The sequence below is a fragment of the Ciconia boyciana genome, chromosome 22 (assembly GCF_034638445.1).
Source record: "Ciconia boyciana chromosome 22, ASM3463844v1, whole genome shotgun sequence".
In the NCBI taxonomy this organism is placed as follows: Eukaryota; Metazoa; Chordata; class Aves; order Ciconiiformes; family Ciconiidae; genus Ciconia; species Ciconia boyciana.
In genome coordinates, this window is record NC_132955.1 from 5924463 (window position 1) to 5942408 (window position 17946).

The window sequence follows — 17946 nt, forward strand, 5'->3', positions numbered from 1 at the left end:
GGCCACTGCATCCCGGTGCTCCACCACCACGCCGGCGCCGGGCCGCTCGGTGCAGCAAGCATCTGCCTCGGTCGGCCCCGTCGAGAAAAGTCACGGTCCAGCGACCCGGAGATGGCCTTCAGCAGACAAATGCTACTCATGTCAGTTTGGAACAGGAAAGATTTAAAATATATATAATATATACTTTTATTATTCACCCGTTAACTCCATTATATGCCAATCATGAGCTAGTTTCAGCAGTTACATTCCCTTGATCATGTCTTTACGAGGATGCAATTAAATCAAAACAAAGGAGACCGCTGACGCCAGCGGGGGAGCGGCGGCCGGCGCTGCGGGACGCCGTCAGTGAATCCAGGCGGTGGGCAGCTGCGCAGCTGGTTCGGTTCCACCTCTCCCGGCGCAGGTCCTGCTTCGGCAGAAAGGACGAGGGCAGCACCTCCGCCGGGCCCAGCTCCTCGGCAGCGCCACGCTCTCCTGGCAAGGGCTTGTTTACTGCAACACCAGTCCAACCTGGGGAGGCCAATGGAGACGGCAGGTCAAGATGCGCCCGACCGCCAGCGTCCTCTGCCCCGGACCAGGCTCCAGGCGGATGCAGCTCGCAAGCCCTCGCCATGCTGGCCGGGAGGGCTCAGCGTTGTCTGTGCGGGTTTCCCCATCGGCTTTGGGATATTTGAGCGCAGGGAGAGCCCAGGGTGTGCAGCCGAACAGGCGCACGGACCCTGCCCAGCTCCGATCTGGGGACGTGACCAATGTTTGGGGTGTGATAAGCCCGGGCAGCCTGCAAGACAGCCTTGATCAATGAGCCAAGGTTGCTTCTAAGCTAAATACTAACAGCTTTGGGAGAAGCTGCTTCCCGAGAGCCTGGTACTGGGACAGGCCCCTCTGAGGGCAGCCGGCACTGCTGGGCGCTCTCTGGGCACTGCGCGATGGGACGTGCTGGTGGCTGGTCCCGGGCTCCGAGCCACTGGAGCCACGGGCAGCCCCACCGCAGGGAACGGCCGGAGAGAGGCTCCCAGCACCAGGCTCTCCAACCCACCAGCTCTCCTCGTGAGAAAAGGGATTGCTTCAACCTCCCAGCAACCTCCGGGAGCTTTTCGAAAGGCTCAGGGGCACAGTTTAAGGCACATGGGCTTGTGCCCCCAGAGACCTGCCTTCACGCTCTCTGCGAAGGGAACCAAAGTCCCGTTACCGCCATTAAGGCATTAATTAGCTGTTACGACATAGCACGGGCAGCACTGCACAGTCAGGCAGCTTCTGGTTCTCAAGCACCGTCCTCTCCAAGGCGGCTGAGGACCGGACGGATGCTGAACCACATCTTCAGGGTGGAGCCACGGTAGCAACCAGGTGCTGCCTAAAAATGGCCCAGGGCAGGCAGACGGGGCGGCTACAGCTGCAGTGCTGGGACCAGCTGGGCGGGCAGCGAGCTGATGGCCATGGGGACAAGGTGACACCCCAGCGATCCCGTGGCTCAGCCGCTCCATACATGCTACAAGCGACCGCGCTGGCAGACCTCCCCATCGTCACGGGGTGCTGCTCAACAGCGACCCAACGGCTCTCAAGCTCGTCTGTTCTCTCTAGAGGGGTTGTCGTTTGTCTTGCCCCACCACAACAGACTGACAAAGAGGCTACAGGGCTGCGCAGTGACACCCGGGTCCTGTGCGGGCTCACAGGGCACAGCAACCACCTCCCAGGTGACTTTCACAACCACCAGTGTCACATCTGTCACCCTGCTGCCCTCTGCCTGTCTCCTCTGTACCTGGCCTCCTTCCACAGAGGGAAGAGGTCGTCCGTGCAGATGTGCGTGAGGTTAAGGACACGGACCCTGCGAGGTTAAGGACTCTGAACCTGTCCAAGACTGAAACGAGCCTGGGGAGACAAGTGGCAAGTGCTTTTCCCCAGGGACACCCTCTGCGCAGGCACAGCAGGGAGAGCACAGCGGAGCCATCGCTGGATTCACCCATTACTGTGGGTACTGCTGGCCTGGGAACGCTGAGGGGTGTGTGAAGGCAAACTCATCTACCTGGGGGCTGCGGGGACAAGACCCCTCCCCATGCGCTGGAGGACCACCCCACCCCAAGGCACTGACCTTCTCTGGTGCCATGCTGGGACACTTCCAATTGTACAGGTAATACTGCAGGTTCCCGTCCCCAATCCCAAACTTCAGCTTCTCCAGGAAGGTTTTGTTTTCCATGAGATCCAGTGCATTGAAGACGTCGAATCCTTTCTGCACGGGCAAGACATGAAGCCATCAGCTCCTCCTGCTTACGTGCTGGGGAGTTCATCCCATCCGTGAGCTGCCTGCCCCCTCTCCTGCCCAGCTTTGCACCCCCAGAAGGGAGTGAGGCTGACAGGGAAGAACTTAGCATCGGTGGGTGTACCCACCCTCAGTTCAAGCGCTTCGGACATACGCAATATAATTTGCTGAGAAGACACCCTGAGCTCAGCTCAACGCTAGCCAGAAGGCTCAGGCTACCCCTGCTTCGCTCTCCTGGGCAGCAGATCCTTTCGGATTTGGGTTTGTACAGCCCTGGGTCCAAGCCCTTGTCCCATGGCCGGCCCTTCCCATAACCCCAGGCCAGCCAGGTGAGCGGTGAGCTGCTCGGTGCCCAGCTGTGCCGCCCCGGCCCTGCCATCACTCACCGACTTGGCGAGTATGAGAGCATCACTCATGAGGTCGATGAGAGGCGTCTTGGTGTGAACATTGTAGAAGGAGTAAGCAGCTTTCAGGCTCTTGTGAGTCGGGTGGTTCATGATGGTGGAGGGCAGCGTGTAGAAGCTCAGGAAGTCTGTCACCTCCCCTGGGGCACTCTGGAAGCCAGAAGTGACACCGCAACACATCAGAGCCACGATAAAGCCCAGCCGGAGCCTTAGAGGGGCTTTGCCAGTCTGCGTGATGTGCGGGCTCCCTGCGAGGAGACTCGGGGCAGCCCGGGATGGAGAGGCACCATCCCCCAGCAGCTCAAACCTCCCACCCTGGAAGAGCATCTCACTGCCCAGGGCGGCAACCTCCCCGATCGCTCCCACCGCTCGCCACACACTCTTCCAGTGGAGGCAGAAGCCCAGCTCCCATCTTGCTCCTGCCCCCTCACCTCTACCACAAAGGTGTCGATGATATTCTCCTGAGGTAAGAACCAGTGCTCCACCTCCTCTCGGCTCATGACAGGCATCAGGTGGAACTGCTTCAGGTACTCGGTCAGGAGCTTGTGCACTGCAGAGATATCTCTGTGCTCCATTGGCCGCAAGCCAGGAGTCTTGGGAGTCTACAAAAAGCGGGACAAATCATTTGCGTTGCTTGCACAGCGGCTTTTATCACTCAAGGGCTCTCTAACAAGCGTCATGGAGACGCTTTCTGCTTAGATCAGCCCATTTTCAGCCCCGCAACCCAGCATTCTCCCCCTCAGCCCTGCTTGCCTGGCAGAAGGATGGATGCCATCAGCCATGACACTGATGGCAAAGACCGCAAAGAAGCACAGTGGGTCCCAAAGCACCACGTGCCAGGTCAAGTCCTGCTGGAAGTGGCCTCCTACCCACTAACAACACAAGATCTCTGCTTCCCTCCACATCTCTGCTCCCGCTCGCAGCAGGGACGGGCTGGGAGACGTGCCTTGGGCACCACAAGGAACCGCAAGGAACCACCTGATGTTATTTCCAGTTGGGTTCGATTTCTAATTTAGGGTTGGGATCGCTCAGCAAAGCCCAGATCAAGCAGCACGGACTGCTTCTGGGTCTGGGTTTCTGCACAAAAATCGGTAGCCACGAAAGAGCAGCTGGTGCCTTTGCTGAGGCGGGAGGCAGGAGACAAGAGCCGTGTGCTGCCCAGCACTAAAGCAGCGCTCTCCAACCGAAACGAGCAGCTCTGACCGACAGAAGGAAGCCAACAAGGTCAGGGAAGGTGGTGGCAATTTTAATGCTTTGTTTGTCTTTTCTCCCATATCCAGCTGGGGAACTTCCCCAGCAGGACAACTGCAGTGACAGAACCGATCAGTTTGACTGAAGAATGAGGGACTAACCCAATTCAAGGTCACTCCGAGGCTGTGTTTGGACAGATGAAGGCTGTCATATCTGCATTCTTGTTTTACCAGGAGGACAGGATATGACTCACCATGAAAGAAAAGCTCACAGGGTCCTCTAGCTGCAAGAATTTGCCCTTAAAATGCAGGTACCCAGGCAAAAATAAAGATTAAATAAAGTGCAATGGCTTGACAGAGTCATTTACTACATGAAACAAACCCCAGTTCTCCAGGCAGAGGACTTGACCTCAGCTGAGATGTTTGTGTCTCCAGTTCCCAGCCTCACCCCTTGCTCAGCAAGGAGCAATTCATGAGCGCTGACTCCATGGCTCACAGCCCCGGCTGGCACCCACCTCGGGCAACCGGTAAAGCTTCATGGTACGTTGCATAGTCATGTTCCTGCTCAGGTGGGAAAATTTGACCTCGATGAGTTTCCGAGGATTCAGGGACCGGTGCCAGTACCTGCAGAAACACATTCACGGTGGGAGACTTGTTCTTGGGCAGCGGGACAGCCGCATGGGCACAAGGTTCTCGTAGCTGCCATGAGAGGGCAAGCGAGAACATGATGCTGGTTCGCGAAGAGGCCAGCAGCTCCCGCAGAGAAAAACAAGGGCAGCCTGAAGCGCTTGTGCTGCAGAAAGTCTCCTGTCTTGTGATACATGAGCAGCTTAAGCAAAGCTACTGGAGTTAATCCTGGAAGGACAGCGTGGCGAGGAGAAACCTGAGCTGGAATCAATCTCTCCTGTCCCGGGTAATCCCACACGTGCTACACGCCACAGAGGGGATCCCAGCAAGGGAAGGTCTGCAGACCAAAATCTCTTCGGAGAACCATAGACACTCACCTGCAAGTCCCCACAGGCTTTGGCAGCACCACTCCCGCAGTGTAAACAGCCTGAAAGATCCCCTCCAGATGAACCCGCCGCGTGATCTCACGGATCAGAACCGGAGCCACCCGTTTCGAGCGCAACTTTTTGTGGACGCACAGGAAGTTTATCTCTACCATCTTCTTCTCTCTTGGGAAAGAAACAATGCAGAGCATGAGACCTGACTGTCCTGACCTGGGAGGATCAGCCCAATGCCCTGGGCAATTTACCTCCATCCCCTTCCAGAGAGAGGAGTCAAAGCCTCGGGGAAGGCCAAAGGGCAAGGGCTGGGTTTGGAGAACTCTCCCTTAAGCTGTAACCCAAGGTTTTCTCAGGGAAAATGGTCTCCATCCAGCCCTGGAGGATTTCTGTAAGCCAGAGCTCTAAGCTGACCTCACTCATTGAGGAAAACACCCTTCATGGCTGCTAACTACAAGATGTCTTTGCACAGAACTTCACTGCCCACCTTAAATATCTCCCACCCTCTCCTCCAAGCAGCAAAGCATCTCCACGGCTGAATGGCGTAGGTCTGGCTCGGTTGGTAGGGGAGGACAACGTAGCCAGACCTCCTCAGCACTCCCAGGAAGCCCCACGTGCCATCAAGGGGCAGGATGAGAAATGCAGCGAAGCAGCACTCACGTATCATAGATGTGGATAGTGGCTGGAATCGCACTGATAAATCCAACCAGCTTCTTGCTGGAGACAACTCTGACTCCACAGTGCCACTGGGGCAACCAGCCCGGAGGACGCAGCGCCCTGAAGAAGAGACACACTTCAGAACTCACATCCCATCAAAGGTCCCCAGCGTATCTGCTCCTGCCTCCCCACCCTGTCCTGGGATGCCGTGTCCTGCTCCAGGCTGCCCAACGCAGCTGTGGGTTTGCAGGCAGGAGGATGAGAGGGTGACAGTGATGTGACAAGGCAGGACTGCTGGGATCCAGGGCATTTCCTGCACTCTGTGGCCAAGGCCAGCTCTCACTAGCGACACAGGAGGAAATCCATGTTCCTCCATTCACGAACGCCCTGAGCAAACGGCAGCTCCACTGCAACAGGTCTTCAAGTGTTATTGCTGGCAACATTACTTGGCAGCTGCCTTCATCCTACAGCTCCAGGGCACTGAGAAGTTCCTTAGCTACTGGGATTTTTACAAACACTCGAGGCATCAAACCAAAGAGGAAAAAAAAATCCAGTTTTAGGCTCCCATATCTCAAAGAAGCCAGAGGCAGGCAGGGCTGGGCGAGACGCCCCTCTCGCAGTGTACCTGGGACACCGCACACACACATGGTGACAGATGGGGAAGGGAGATTTTGAAAAGAAGCGAGAAGGGATAAGCAAAGGCAGCTGCAGCGCTGTCACCGGGGTCAGGCTTGCCAGCATCCAACACCCTCTGCTCCGTGGTCGTGGTGCCACTCACCACAGCAGGAACTCAGGAGAGTAATCGAACCGGAACATGTTGTCGTCGTCCTCCACGTAGTTCTCGTTCAGGAGCGTGTACAGCTCTTTCAGCTAAAGCAGAAGAGCCCAAGCAGGTTAAGAAAGTTACTCAGCCATCACACGCCCCAGCTGCCCTGAGACGGGACCCTGAATGCTTTTTGTGTGGCCACAGCAATGGGCGCCGTGTGCAGCCGTGTCCCTGCTACGGGCACATCCCCCTGCTCTGCCCTCCTGAACCCGTGCCGCTGCGGAGCCGGGTAAGCAGCAGGATGCACAGATAAGTCCTGCTGCCCTCAGGTCATCTCCCAGGGAGGTGGGTCACAGTCTGGAGGGTCTTCCTAAGGGAAAACTCCTGGCTTCAGCCATCCTTACATCCCCATGAAGAAACCAGGCCAACCTGGCCAACGTGGGATGAGTGAGAGGTGACTGCATGGTGAGAGAAGTCAGACGCATCTAACTCCAAGGCGATGCATGACCACTGAGCTGGAGAGTTGCTTGGTGTGGTGAAAGACATGTTCCCATCCCCAAAACCACCTTTGGCAGTCCAAGCATGGAACTGCCGACCGTGCAACGGAGACGCCCTCCCAACACGTGTGTGCCGGGCTGCCTGTACTCACCACGCCTCTATCCCCAAGGTCCAGGGCGTCCCAGGTGAAGCCCTGGGGCAAGGTGTATGGCTCCTGACGGATATTGTCTTTGTCTGGCTCAACGGGACCGTGGGTGTTCACCACTTCTCCTGTAAGAGAGAGCAGGGAGCCATGAAGATGCTCTCTGCTGTTTGAGGCCAAGCCTCCACGACACCTCGATCTGGTGACCAATGTGCCCCACTTCCCCAGCGTGATCTCTGACCCCAGGTTGCCATTTTGCCAGGTTTGCCAGATTACCATTTCACCCACCCGGTTTGGGACGCACCACACGTTCAACGCGACATGGGGCAGAGAACCAAAACTCCTCTTTCAGGGGCAATGGCAGAGTCGATCGGGCAGCAGAGAGGAGGCGACCAAACTGATCAGAGCTTCAGAGCTACATCCTCCAGGTCCACATGAGATGCCTTATCCTTCCCCATCCCCACAGTCCCAGCCTTGGCCAGCACTTTCCCATGAGCCGCTCCATCGGATGCTGGCTCTCTCCCTGCCAGCTCTGGCCCCTGCCATTTGGCAAGCGTCAGGGTTTCCTTCCCACTGTGCTTAAAGAACTGCAGCGAACAAGACAACTTTTGTTGAAAAAACACTGACTCCTAAAGCCCCTGATTCAGCCAAAGAGATGTTGGTTCAGGCACTGGTTTTCTTGGGGATGTCAACACAGCGGCATCACTTGAGTGCCGCCAAGAGAAGCAAGCCAGGCTAATTAGGAATTCCCTTAAAAAGGGATTGAAAAGGTTTCCAGGCAATGGGGAGGTGAAGAAAAGCCCAGAGCAAGAACTGCCCCCATCACACCCACCTAGGGCAGCTTCCAGAAACGCTCACCCCTGGCCGTCCTCTCTGTTTTGTGCAGGTGCTGAACAGCTCTGAAATCTGGCCCCAAAAATCCCACAGCACTTTTGTTACCCGACCCTAAATAGCCTCGTGTACGTAATGCTGGGTGCCAGAGCACGCTCCTGAGCAAGGACCACGAGAGACGCTGGGACCCAGCGAGTGACCGGCAGCCAGAGCACAGCCAGCAATTTGGTGTACGGAGGAGTGGGCTGTTTTCTGCCTCTCCTTCCCCAGAAGATACCTTCCACTCTTCCTCCAGGGTTTACCCAAGCAGAAATGATGTTTGCCATGTCCAGGATCCTCTGCGAAAAATGGCAAATGCAAGATCAGGCTTTGCTGTCTCACATAACCCCGTGCCATCTCACTACAATTTTCCCAGCACAAAGCTGAGACCATCGCTCCCAGAAAACAGTCTTTGAGACCAAAGAAAGCCTCAGACTGGTGCTGACGACACGAAAAGGGAATCAAACACGGTGTCTGCAGCAAGAGGGGTTGGACACAACCTCAAGAAGAGCAGCCAATTTGAAGCCATGACAAGCTTCAGGTAAATCTAGAAACTATGGGCTTTGACTCATTCTCTAGTTCTCCCGAGCTCTGCATGGATTTTGCTGGGGGCTGCAGGGGTGGAGAGACTAAGCGAAGCAACCCTGGGCACCCCGGGAGCGCTGCAGGTTTGCTCCAATTAGCTTGGGAACAAGCGCTTTCCAGACATGCAGCTCTGCGACAGCGCGCCCCTCTTCCTTTCAGACCTGCTCAGCTGCCAAGAGCTCCTGCCACGCTGAGAAATGCCTCGTTACCGACAGCAGATCATTTTTGACGTAGGCTGAGAGTGTCAAGAGCAAACCGGAGAAAGGGCTGGAGCAAGGACTAGAGCTGGGAAGCGCAGCCGGGCTCTTCACAGGGGGAAGAAGGCACGAAGAGATAGGATTCCCCATCTTTAGACGCATATGGCAGCTTAGGGGTGCGGATGCTCATGAGGTTTGTGCCTCCCCTCTCCCGGCTCTCCTGGCTCAGCCCCAGCGCCTGCCCATGCCAGAGGCTGATGTGAGCCCAGCAAACCAAGGATGTGGCAGCTCAGCACATGGACCTGCTTCCCTGAGTGGCTCCCATCACTGGCTGGCCCCATCTCACTCCGAGTTACCTTCCCCACCAAGGACCCCTTGCTGGGAAGCTTCAACCCCCAGAAAGGGGAGAGCTGGTTAGCTCCAAGTCCCCTAGGACTTGGCAAGAGGAAGGCTGGCAACACCTCGCATAAAACTTGGGCACAGAGGGCCAGGGAGACCCAATTCAAGGGCTAAAGACTGAGATTAAGGGATGCCCAAATGCAGGAGGCATCAAATCGGATGTCTGCAATGGCTCCTTGTCCCTCTCGACCCCCCAGCCACCTGCACAGCTCTCCGGCGGCAGGGCTGGCCGCGCAGTCCATGATGCTGAACGGTGGACAAGTGTCATTGATGCCTTTGAAGCCCAGATAGGATAGCAGTGAGGGGCCATCCAGGGACTCGCTTGCTGGCCAGGGACCAGCTTCTTTGGGCTTCTTTAAGCAGCCTGGGGACCACGAGGCTTCTCCCAAGGAGCACGAAACAGTGAGGGGCTGTACGTACCTAGCTTGGGCACCGGCTGCGTGTCCCAGAACTGGTAGCTCCTCTTGCTGGCTTCCTCCATGGTTTTGGCAGGGCCCTGACCTACAGAGAAGAGCTCGATGGCTTTTTGAATCTCCTGGATCCTCTCAGCGGGTAAAGAGTTCACCTGAGGGCAGAAAAGGAGGGTGGAAAGACAAAATGAGTAAGCTGAGCCACCAGGTCTGTGTTTCAGCTCCTCATTAGGGGAACCTGGAGCTGACCCTGCCGGGAAGGGGAGAGCAGGGAGAAGACTCACTTCCCAGCCTAGATCCTCTCGTAACCCTCTACGAGATGGATGAACCCTTTTACCAGGCACCTGCCACACACCTAGACCTGGTTTCTAGGCACTCCTGGGTCGAAGGGGATAGATGAAGTGCCTTAAAATGCTTTAAGCTTCAGTTAAGGAGGGCGCTGTGAGCCCCAAGAGCAAACCTCCCTGCCTCACCTTGGCTAACACCCGTGCAGAGACACCCTGGGTCAACCCACACCCAGCGTTTGGGCTTTCTGCGGTGGCTTTTCTCTCTCACTGCTTCAGCCTCCTCCATCTAAGCTGGATCCGTATCTGCAAACTGCAGCTTCCAGAGGGGTCCCTGGGCACTGCAGACCAGGACAAAGCAGAGAGGCTGAGTCAAGATGAAGGGCATCGGACAGAAAACAACCTCTGCTGACGTGCAGATCTGTGCGTGCGTGTCCTGCCACAGGACCAGAGGGGACAAGACGGGTGACTGCCAGCCCTGGGAGGGACAAACCTTGCATGTCCCATGCTCCTTCACAAAGCACCGGCTGCTAGTCGGGATCGGGCAAAGCCAAGAGGGGTAAGAAAGACCCTGCTCTGACCCGGCTGCTGTTCTTATGTTAATCAAGCAAAAACCAACAACATCAGATGTTGTCCAAGAAGTAGGAGAACGCGTTCGTTGTGCTGGCTGTGGGCAGGAGAGGAAGCTGGCAGGTGGCAGCGTGGCGGTTCCCTGCCTGCGAGGAGGCAGCTGGTGTCTGGAAAGAAGAACTCAGAGGCGCCAGTCTGACCCTTTCACCGCAGCGCAGGAACTGGCTGGGATATCCAGCCAAGGACCGCGTTTATCCTGGAGCGCTCCGCAAAGACCTCCCGTAGCAACGGGAATTCCCATGCAGGGAGCCAGGCTGGGAAATTACTCTAAACCTTAAGTTTTTTGAGCAGCCAAGTGCCTAAAACCAGGACTGGGAGACTCTTTCCTTGCCCTAAGCTACATGAGAGAGTTTCAGGACGGGGCTGGCTGTTGTGTGGGGCCACGACTCTGGGAAGGGGTCAGTCACCTTCACCGACTGGTCCTGAGCCTGGTCAGGCTGATCTCCTCCTTTCTCTTTCTTCCGTTTGGGTTTCTTTTTCTTCTTTTTCGCTCCACTGTCATTTGCTGGACTCAAGCCACTAGGGAACAAAAGAAACATCATTGGAGCCTTGGGGTTTTCTTTTGGAGAACATTTATAGGGTTTCTGAAGCTCTCTAAAGAAAATACAAGCTCCCTGCTCTGAGTCCAAGTCTCCAGGAGGGGGACTACTTGGTGCATGGAGGGTGCAGCCATGCGCCCTCTCCCTGGCATCCCTCCCGGCAGTGAGCTCCGTGTGAGCTCCGAAAAAGGGACTAGTGACAACATCTCCCACCCGCAGGTTTGCTCAGCAGTGGGGAGCGTGCCCCGCACCACAGGTGACCGTGTTTTTGCTGTCACGTCACCCCGCTCGGCTGCATATGCCCAAATCCACCCCATGGAGTGGCGGGGATGCCCAGCTTAGGCTTTTTCCTCCTCTCGGAGCCCAAGGATGGAGGTGGGAGCAGCAAACGTTGGTCCAGTCCTGGGGATAAGGCACCACAGCAGGCCCAGGCACCACAGAGGGGCTGGTAGCCAAGGACACTGCGCCAAATGCCACCCCACCTGCAGAGGTGATGATCTAGGGAGATGGGTGCTGTTATATTGGAAAATTATTATATTGTTAGGCTGGAGCTGGAAAATCAAGACTGAGCAGCAAATCTCTTTGGGAGCACAGGGTGGGAAATGCCTGCGCCAGGGCATCATTCCACCTTCCAGGGATGCAGGGCAGCCCCGGACATCCAGATGACAAGCACCCCAAAGCAGCCGCCAGCGTGAAACCCCACACCGAGCCTGGCAAGTCTGGCAGCAACCTGACGCCAAAACACGGGAGAGGTGCCTGCTCCTGGCATGGCGTATGTGGTCTCACCCCTGCGTGAGATCGCCTGTCCTGCGTGAGGGTATGTTACTGCTGTGGAGCTGGGGCAACCTAAGCCAGGAGCCTCCCTGCCAGTGGCCCCCAAAACAAGGTTACAGCCTCCGAGAGGGTCGCGGCTCAGGTGGAAATTCAACCGCAGAGACAGCTGGAGCAGGACTGAGCGGAGGGATGAGAGAGGAAGAGGCGGGGACACTGGGCCAGGGGCGCTTTGCCAGCTGCCGACACACACAAGGGGTCTTCTGCAAAGCAAGTTGGGGGATGGCGTGCACGCCCGCAGGATCACTCAGCTCTGTCCTGTCCCTGTCAGTGCTGCCAAGTTTGTTTTGCAATAAAACTGCAGCATTTTTCCTTTTCTGTTTTCACTGAGGATGTTACCCATGTCTGGCTCGACAGGGAGAGGCCAGGGCGAGGAAAGCCACAGAGAATCCCGGGTGGGAGCTGCTCTTTGCATCAAGTGGCACATCCACAGCACCCTACAACCTCAAAGCCCACCACCGGCGAGCACTGTCACCCACACCAGAGCAGGTCTGGCTGGAAACCGGTACGAGCTCTGCGGGACTGGCTCTGCCCCAGGGACCCCCCACCAGCCCGGACGCTGTGGGACGTGTCCCTGCCCTCCCGTGCCCGGGGACCTCGTCCTCTTCTTTCCCCAAATTTCAGCTCAGGGATCCAAGCCAGTATATTTTTTACTCTACGACACAGAGGTGTCTCCTTCCTTGCACCCCCAAAACGATTGCTGCTTTCCCAGCAGGGGCAACTGCACAGCTCTGATCTGCCCAGAGGCAGACGGTGAACCAAAGGCACCGGCCAACCTGGAAACACCCCCCAGTACCGCTTGCTCTCAGACCAGCTTAATGTCTTTACTAAATACAAGATAGTGGTGAAGAGGGTGGAGCAGGGAAAGGAAAGAAGAAACACGCTGGAAAAAATGTTGGAGCAGCATCCAACTATTTATTTCAGCAAGGCCGGGAAAAGGAGAGAGCCGGGAAGGGAATATGGTTTAAAAAAAATCCCTGGGCTGAGCAGCAAGTGAGTTTTGAAACCAGGGAAAAGTGGATAGAGAAATGTTTTTTTTGAGGGATGAAGCCTGGAGGGCTGGGTGTGGAGACGCCTGCGGATGGCGAGGCCACTGACACTCACGGTGCAGAAACCTGATGCGGTTTCTGCGGAGCAGAGACGTCTGGTTTGCAGGACACGGAGCAGCAGAGCTGGGGAAGGCTTTCCTCTAGACAAAACCTGAACAGCAGCGGAGACTCTGCAGGTGGCATTTGCTGGGGAAAACGATTCCTGTCTATCAACAGAGCCCCATGTGAAACACCGGGACACAGCAAGCATTTGCTCACCGGCATGGGGAACAAGCAGTAGCACAGGGTGAGCTGCTCCACAAAAGGGGGCTCGATGAGAAGCCCCCCCTCTTCTCCAGAAGCGCATTCAGTGCTTGCAGCAGAGCAGAGAGAGGAGCAGCCGCGAAGCTGCAGCTCTGTGGGGATCAGCATCCCGCAGCACCACTGAACCGTCCCTGGGGGACACATCTCACCTTTCCTCCCACCACTGGCAAAGGGTTTTACCTCCACCCGGGGAGACGCGAGCTCTGACATGACAGCAAAAGTAATTACGGCAAAGCGGTACTGACACCGCTATTGATTTTGGTGACAAATGCGTGATGGGGGTTTTTTAACTCCTTGCAGAGGAGCACGGGTGAGACCTGGCAGATCCCCAGCCAGCCAGCCGCATCCAGGCCCTGGGATGAGCGAAACCATCCGCCGTGGAGCTGCAATAAACACATTCAACTGATTTCTTACCAATGTTAACACCACAAACTGACAGCACAAGAGGGGTTTGAGAGCACGTCCGAGGGCAGATGCTGGAAGCCATCCCTTCCAAAGGAGATGGACACATTTTCCCAGGTCACCTCCACGTCGGGATGCTGTAGGTGTCAGATGTGACAAACAAAACCCTCCCAGCCCCTGCGTATTCAGTTGGCGTCGCTTTGCTTCATAAATCAGAGCTGCCAGCTCCCAGCTTGCCACTAATGAGTTCAGCCCAACCAATATCGCTTCACCCCCACACCGGACTCACAGGTAAAAGCACTGAGAAAAATCCTCCCTGATTTATGAGCAAAGCCATCGTGACCTGGAAGAAATCAGGGTGGCATAAGCTGGGATGAGGTTTTGGATTCCCAGGTGCCGTGGCATGGGAAAGGGCCCTGCTCCAGCCAGGAGATCAAAATCAACCCGGCAGACGAATCACCAGCAAAGGAAAAGTAGGACAATGCTGGAAAACCCGAAGGTCCATCTCGTTACACCTAGGGAAGCAACAATTATAGGTGTTTTCTATTTTAAAGTCCATTTAGGAAAGCAAATGTCGTCTTCTTTACGCTCCAGTGTAGCTGCAACCCCTTGGACGCTCCCCAAATTAACGGTATCACCCCACCAGTGCCCTGGGACAGAGCCACCACTGTCCAAAATCCCAGCTACCGCAGCCAATACGACCCATGAAGCTGCGAGGGCTGAAGCCGGTTTCACCCCCACAGGAAGGGCTAACTGCCAGGCCAGCTCCTGTCCGACAGCCCACGGCCTTCCCAGCTGCACTTACGGCTTTTTTCCTCCCGTATCTCCTTTCCATCCCAAGCTGCTTTGAGAGATAAAGTGCGTGGAGAAGGACGCATCGGCTGCGTATGTGAAACACCTTCCGATTACCCGCAGGATGGCAACGGTTCGTTCTCCGATGAAGGAAAAACCTTTTCCCTTCTCCCAGTGTTATGGACACTGCAACGCCCCTTCCCTGCTACCAGACAACTCCTTAAGGGAAAGGAGCCGGCACTGACCCCCACACAGAAAATAACACCCATAACCTGAGCGATCTCGAAAATAGACTTTTGGAAGTACCTAAGTAAACCAGACAGGCTTGTTCAAGGCCAGACCCACTCAGACCCCTCTGGAAGCTGGGAAACACCAGACGCATCCAGTAACAAACTGGTGCTCGGCACCCACTTATCTATCACCTGGATCCGTGCGTGCTCCCGCTGTGTTCCCAGATCCGAAAGCTGTATGTTTGCAAGGTGGGGGAGGAAAGCACAAGGGAGGACAACTCTGGCTGTGGCTGGCTCCCCGTGGCTCCCTCAGCTCCCAAAGCCCGGTGGGAAGCCCTGGCTTGGCATGGGGGGATTTTGATGGCAGGGGCTGGGAGTTATTTCCTGTAGCATACACACTGCGGCGATCAAAAAGTGTCTTTCATTACACAAATTGAAATGCCATGCTCAGGCTCTCAGACCGTCTCACACCTACGACAGCAAACGGTACCAAACACTGCTGGTTCTTCCTCAAAACCCAAACTGGAATTGCAGATTCAGACAAGGTCTTGTGTGGTTTGCAGTTCCTCCACTGCATGGCCTTGCTTCCTAGTCTGAAAGGTGTCAGATGAGAAATAGTAGATCCCTGCTCTGTATTTAGGTGCTGGAAAATCCTTCTGCCAAACCTGGGGCTAATCGGGCACGGTACTTAGACTGTAATCTCATTAGGGGGCAGAGCGAGGAGGCAGGCTCCACAGATAGCGGAGCACAGGTCCCGGAGCAGAGCGCACCGTTACTGCACTCCATATAATACCTAAAACTAAATTCTCCGTGTTAGAACACAGGCAGTTGTCCCAGGAACATCCTCTCACTGTGTAAGTACAGGCAGGGATTGCCAAACCAGGCAGCTGCCCGCTGTCCCACCAAGAAAAGCCCCTTTGCTTCCCCTGCACACCATCCAGCAACAACCCAGTTTGTGCCGCAGGACTGTCCATGAACTTTTCCCACCCAAAACCACTTCCCCAGGTGGTTTTGCCAACAGACGCGTTTCACAGAGCTGGGATACTCGAATCCTTGGTCTCACCACTGCCACTCGCTGCCTGTGAACTGATAAATCCCACCGGGCTTGCAGCAGCTCTGGGGAGCAGAGCCTGTGCCAGTGTCTCTGCCTTTCCGGTGTGTTTTATCTACAACGGGAATAAACCCTCTGCAGACACGACAGAAGCCCTCTCCTCACAAAGGAAAGCGTGACAAATACAGAACGTGGGATCTTTTTTCTTTGGGATATCAACTCGGACGGCCGCAGTGGAGAGCAGTGCAGCCATTTCCCAGTGCTGACACGGGACCGAGGCAGAGGAAACTCAATTCCTCTTTCCTGTCCTTAAAAGGAAAGGAAGTATTGCTCTCGCTAAGTAATATTTTTATGTTTTAAATCTCAGAGCCAAGATCCAGTGACTCTCAACACGAACTGGGCAGAGGCAGGACTCTGAGCATCGCTCTGCAAACCCCAGCAGCTCAAAGCACTTCCCCTGCCCTGTTTGTGGGGACAGCGTTCAGCTAGGGTGACCAGAAACGCTCCCACATCCCAGCATAACACGGCGGTACGAAATCAACAGAATCCATGTGCATCAAGAAAGAAAACCACCACCTTTCCTACCGCTTGGTCTTTTCTTTCCTAGGTGGATCCCCCATTAGGTTTTGGGGGGGGACAGGAGATTTGCCAGAGAGCTCCAAAGCCTCCCTGGGTTGCGCTCGTTATCGCTGTGCCCATCAGCCACGCTTTTAACGTTATTTCCTGAGCGATCCGAACTCTCTAAGTATATTTGGTACAGGACATTTCCCAGGCTGCCTGGTTAGCTTCTTGCACTTCAACGCTTGCCCTAGTCGGGGCAAGTAACTGCATTTTAACTCCTCGAGGTTGCAGAAGGTGCGATGCTTGTGCTCGGATATGAAGAGGCCTCAAGAACACACCTTTTCCTGGCAAAGGGCAGGCTGAACCGCTGGGCTGGGAAATAACGGTGATTAAGCACCGTGTCTCCTCTCTGCTTGGCTTTGGTTTCCACAAACCTAATCACGTCAGAGGGAAAGAAAAGAAAAATCTCCCCAAGCACAGCTAAACCTATTAAGCTGAGACACGATGCCACACCCGGGAGGCAAATAAAATACAAACGGGCATCTGTGCTGTCATAAAAAATGCCTCTGTGATATTTCTTGCGTGACCTTTTATTCACTTTGGTTCCTGGACAGTCAGGATTGCCTACAGAAAGCTGCTGATGGAGGGAGAAGAGCTCTTCAAGCCAACGGTCTCTGTGTCACAGGGCTGGGAAAGCAGCTGCTGGGGTACCGGGCGAGGGGGAAGAGGACCCGGTGAGGCTCAGGTGTGCGAAGCACAAGGCGCAAAACCTCTGGAAACCTCTGGAAACACGTGATGTGGCATAAGCCACACGTTGACGTGCCCTGCTGCATGCAAAGCCAGCAGAAACGAGGACGAAGCCTCTCCTGCAAACCACAGGCGTGGCGAGGCAGCTCTGCGCCTCGTTAATTAAGGCAGTGAGTAACACAGGTACTACGTTAGGGATTTTAGATCTTTCCTACCTAGATAAGGACCTGCCTCACCGTGCACGCTCCCAGCCTAATTGTTGCTATTTCACCATTTCGTACCTCTGGAGGCCATGCTCCTCGAAATACAAGATGACATCGGCTGAGCTTTGCAAAACCCTGGGTTGTGTTTAGGATAATGATGGGACTGGTGTACAGAAGCCTGGGCTTCTTCCAGGCTGCAGGGATGGCCGCGTTAGGCCACAGGCTCCAGGGAGCGGGATAACACGGCCAGCCATGCCACCACCTTGGGTGCCACTGCGGTGCCAGAGATGCTGGGAGGGGAACGGGGCTTGTGCTGGAGGCAGGGGAAATGTGGGGAGACACGCCCTAACGCAAGGACAAGAAGAGCTGCGAGTTGGGCTCATTTCTGCCAAAAAAAGGCACTCGCAACTCCTTTCTGGCCGCCCCGCAGACAACGCGCAAGTCGTCACCCATCCACGCCACTGACGGGCCCGACCCTGCTTAGCTTCAGGACACGCTCCCACAACAGGCGTGAATAGGAGCCAGCGGGCCCGTCCCCCCCCGCCAGACTGACGGGCAGCTCGACCAATCGCAGCGCGGGATGCTGCCCGGCGGCCAATCGGCCCGCGCACGGGGCGGGGCGCCGCTCACTTCCCGGCCGCTGCCCTCCTCAATGGGCCCGGCCGCCGCCGCGGCGGGCGGCCCCGGCCGCCGCTCACCCCCGGTTGGAGCCGTGCTCCGCCTCGTTCTCGCAGTCGCTGCAGTGCTCGTGGTCGTTCTCCTCCGCCGACGGCCGCGGAGGCCTCGCCGGTGGCCTCCTCACTGCTGTCTCACTGTCGTCCGCCATCTTGAAACGGGGCCTCGGCGCCTGCCGCACCCCCGCAACAAAGCGCGCCGCGATTGGGCGGTGGGCCGCGGGGCATGCCGGGACCGGTAGTCGGCGCGTGCATGCGGGGGCCGGGCTGCGCC

The 17946-nt window shown here is 56.2% G+C and overlaps 1 protein-coding gene across 1 annotated transcript; it reads right to left on the bottom strand.

Annotated features, from left to right (window-relative positions):
• Positions 1-172: 172 nt before the first annotated feature.
• NMT1 (N-myristoyltransferase 1) lies at positions 173-17900 on the bottom strand. Its single transcript, XM_072885954.1, has 12 exons — positions 17697-17900; positions 10698-10809; positions 9387-9531; positions 6925-7043; positions 6288-6379; positions 5513-5629; positions 4853-5023; positions 4364-4472; positions 3090-3260; positions 2641-2808; positions 2087-2224; positions 173-510 (listed from the first exon to the last, which is right to left on the bottom strand). The coding sequence occupies exons 1-12, from the start codon at positions 17822-17824 to the stop codon at positions 490-492; spliced, it is 1491 nt and encodes a 496-aa protein (XP_072742055.1). The 5' UTR covers positions 17825-17900; the 3' UTR covers positions 173-489.
• Positions 17901-17946: the final 46 nt, after the last annotated feature.

What these genes read in the sequence shown, in the direction of transcription:
- NMT1 (XM_072885954.1), bottom strand. Translation starts at nt 17,824, where the DNA reads ATGGCGGACGACAGTGAGACAGCAGTGAGGAGGCCACCGGCGAGGCCT. An exon ending in ACCTTGGGGATAGAGGCGTG is followed by an intron (nt 6,380 to 6,924) that starts GTGAGTACAGGC and finishes CTTCTGCTTTAG; the next exon opens with CTGAAAGAGCTGTACACGCT. An exon ending in TCTCCTGAGTTCCTGCTGTG is followed by an intron (nt 5,630 to 6,287) that starts GTGAGTGGCACC and finishes TCTCTTCTTCAG; the next exon opens with GGCGCTGCGTCCTCCGGGCT.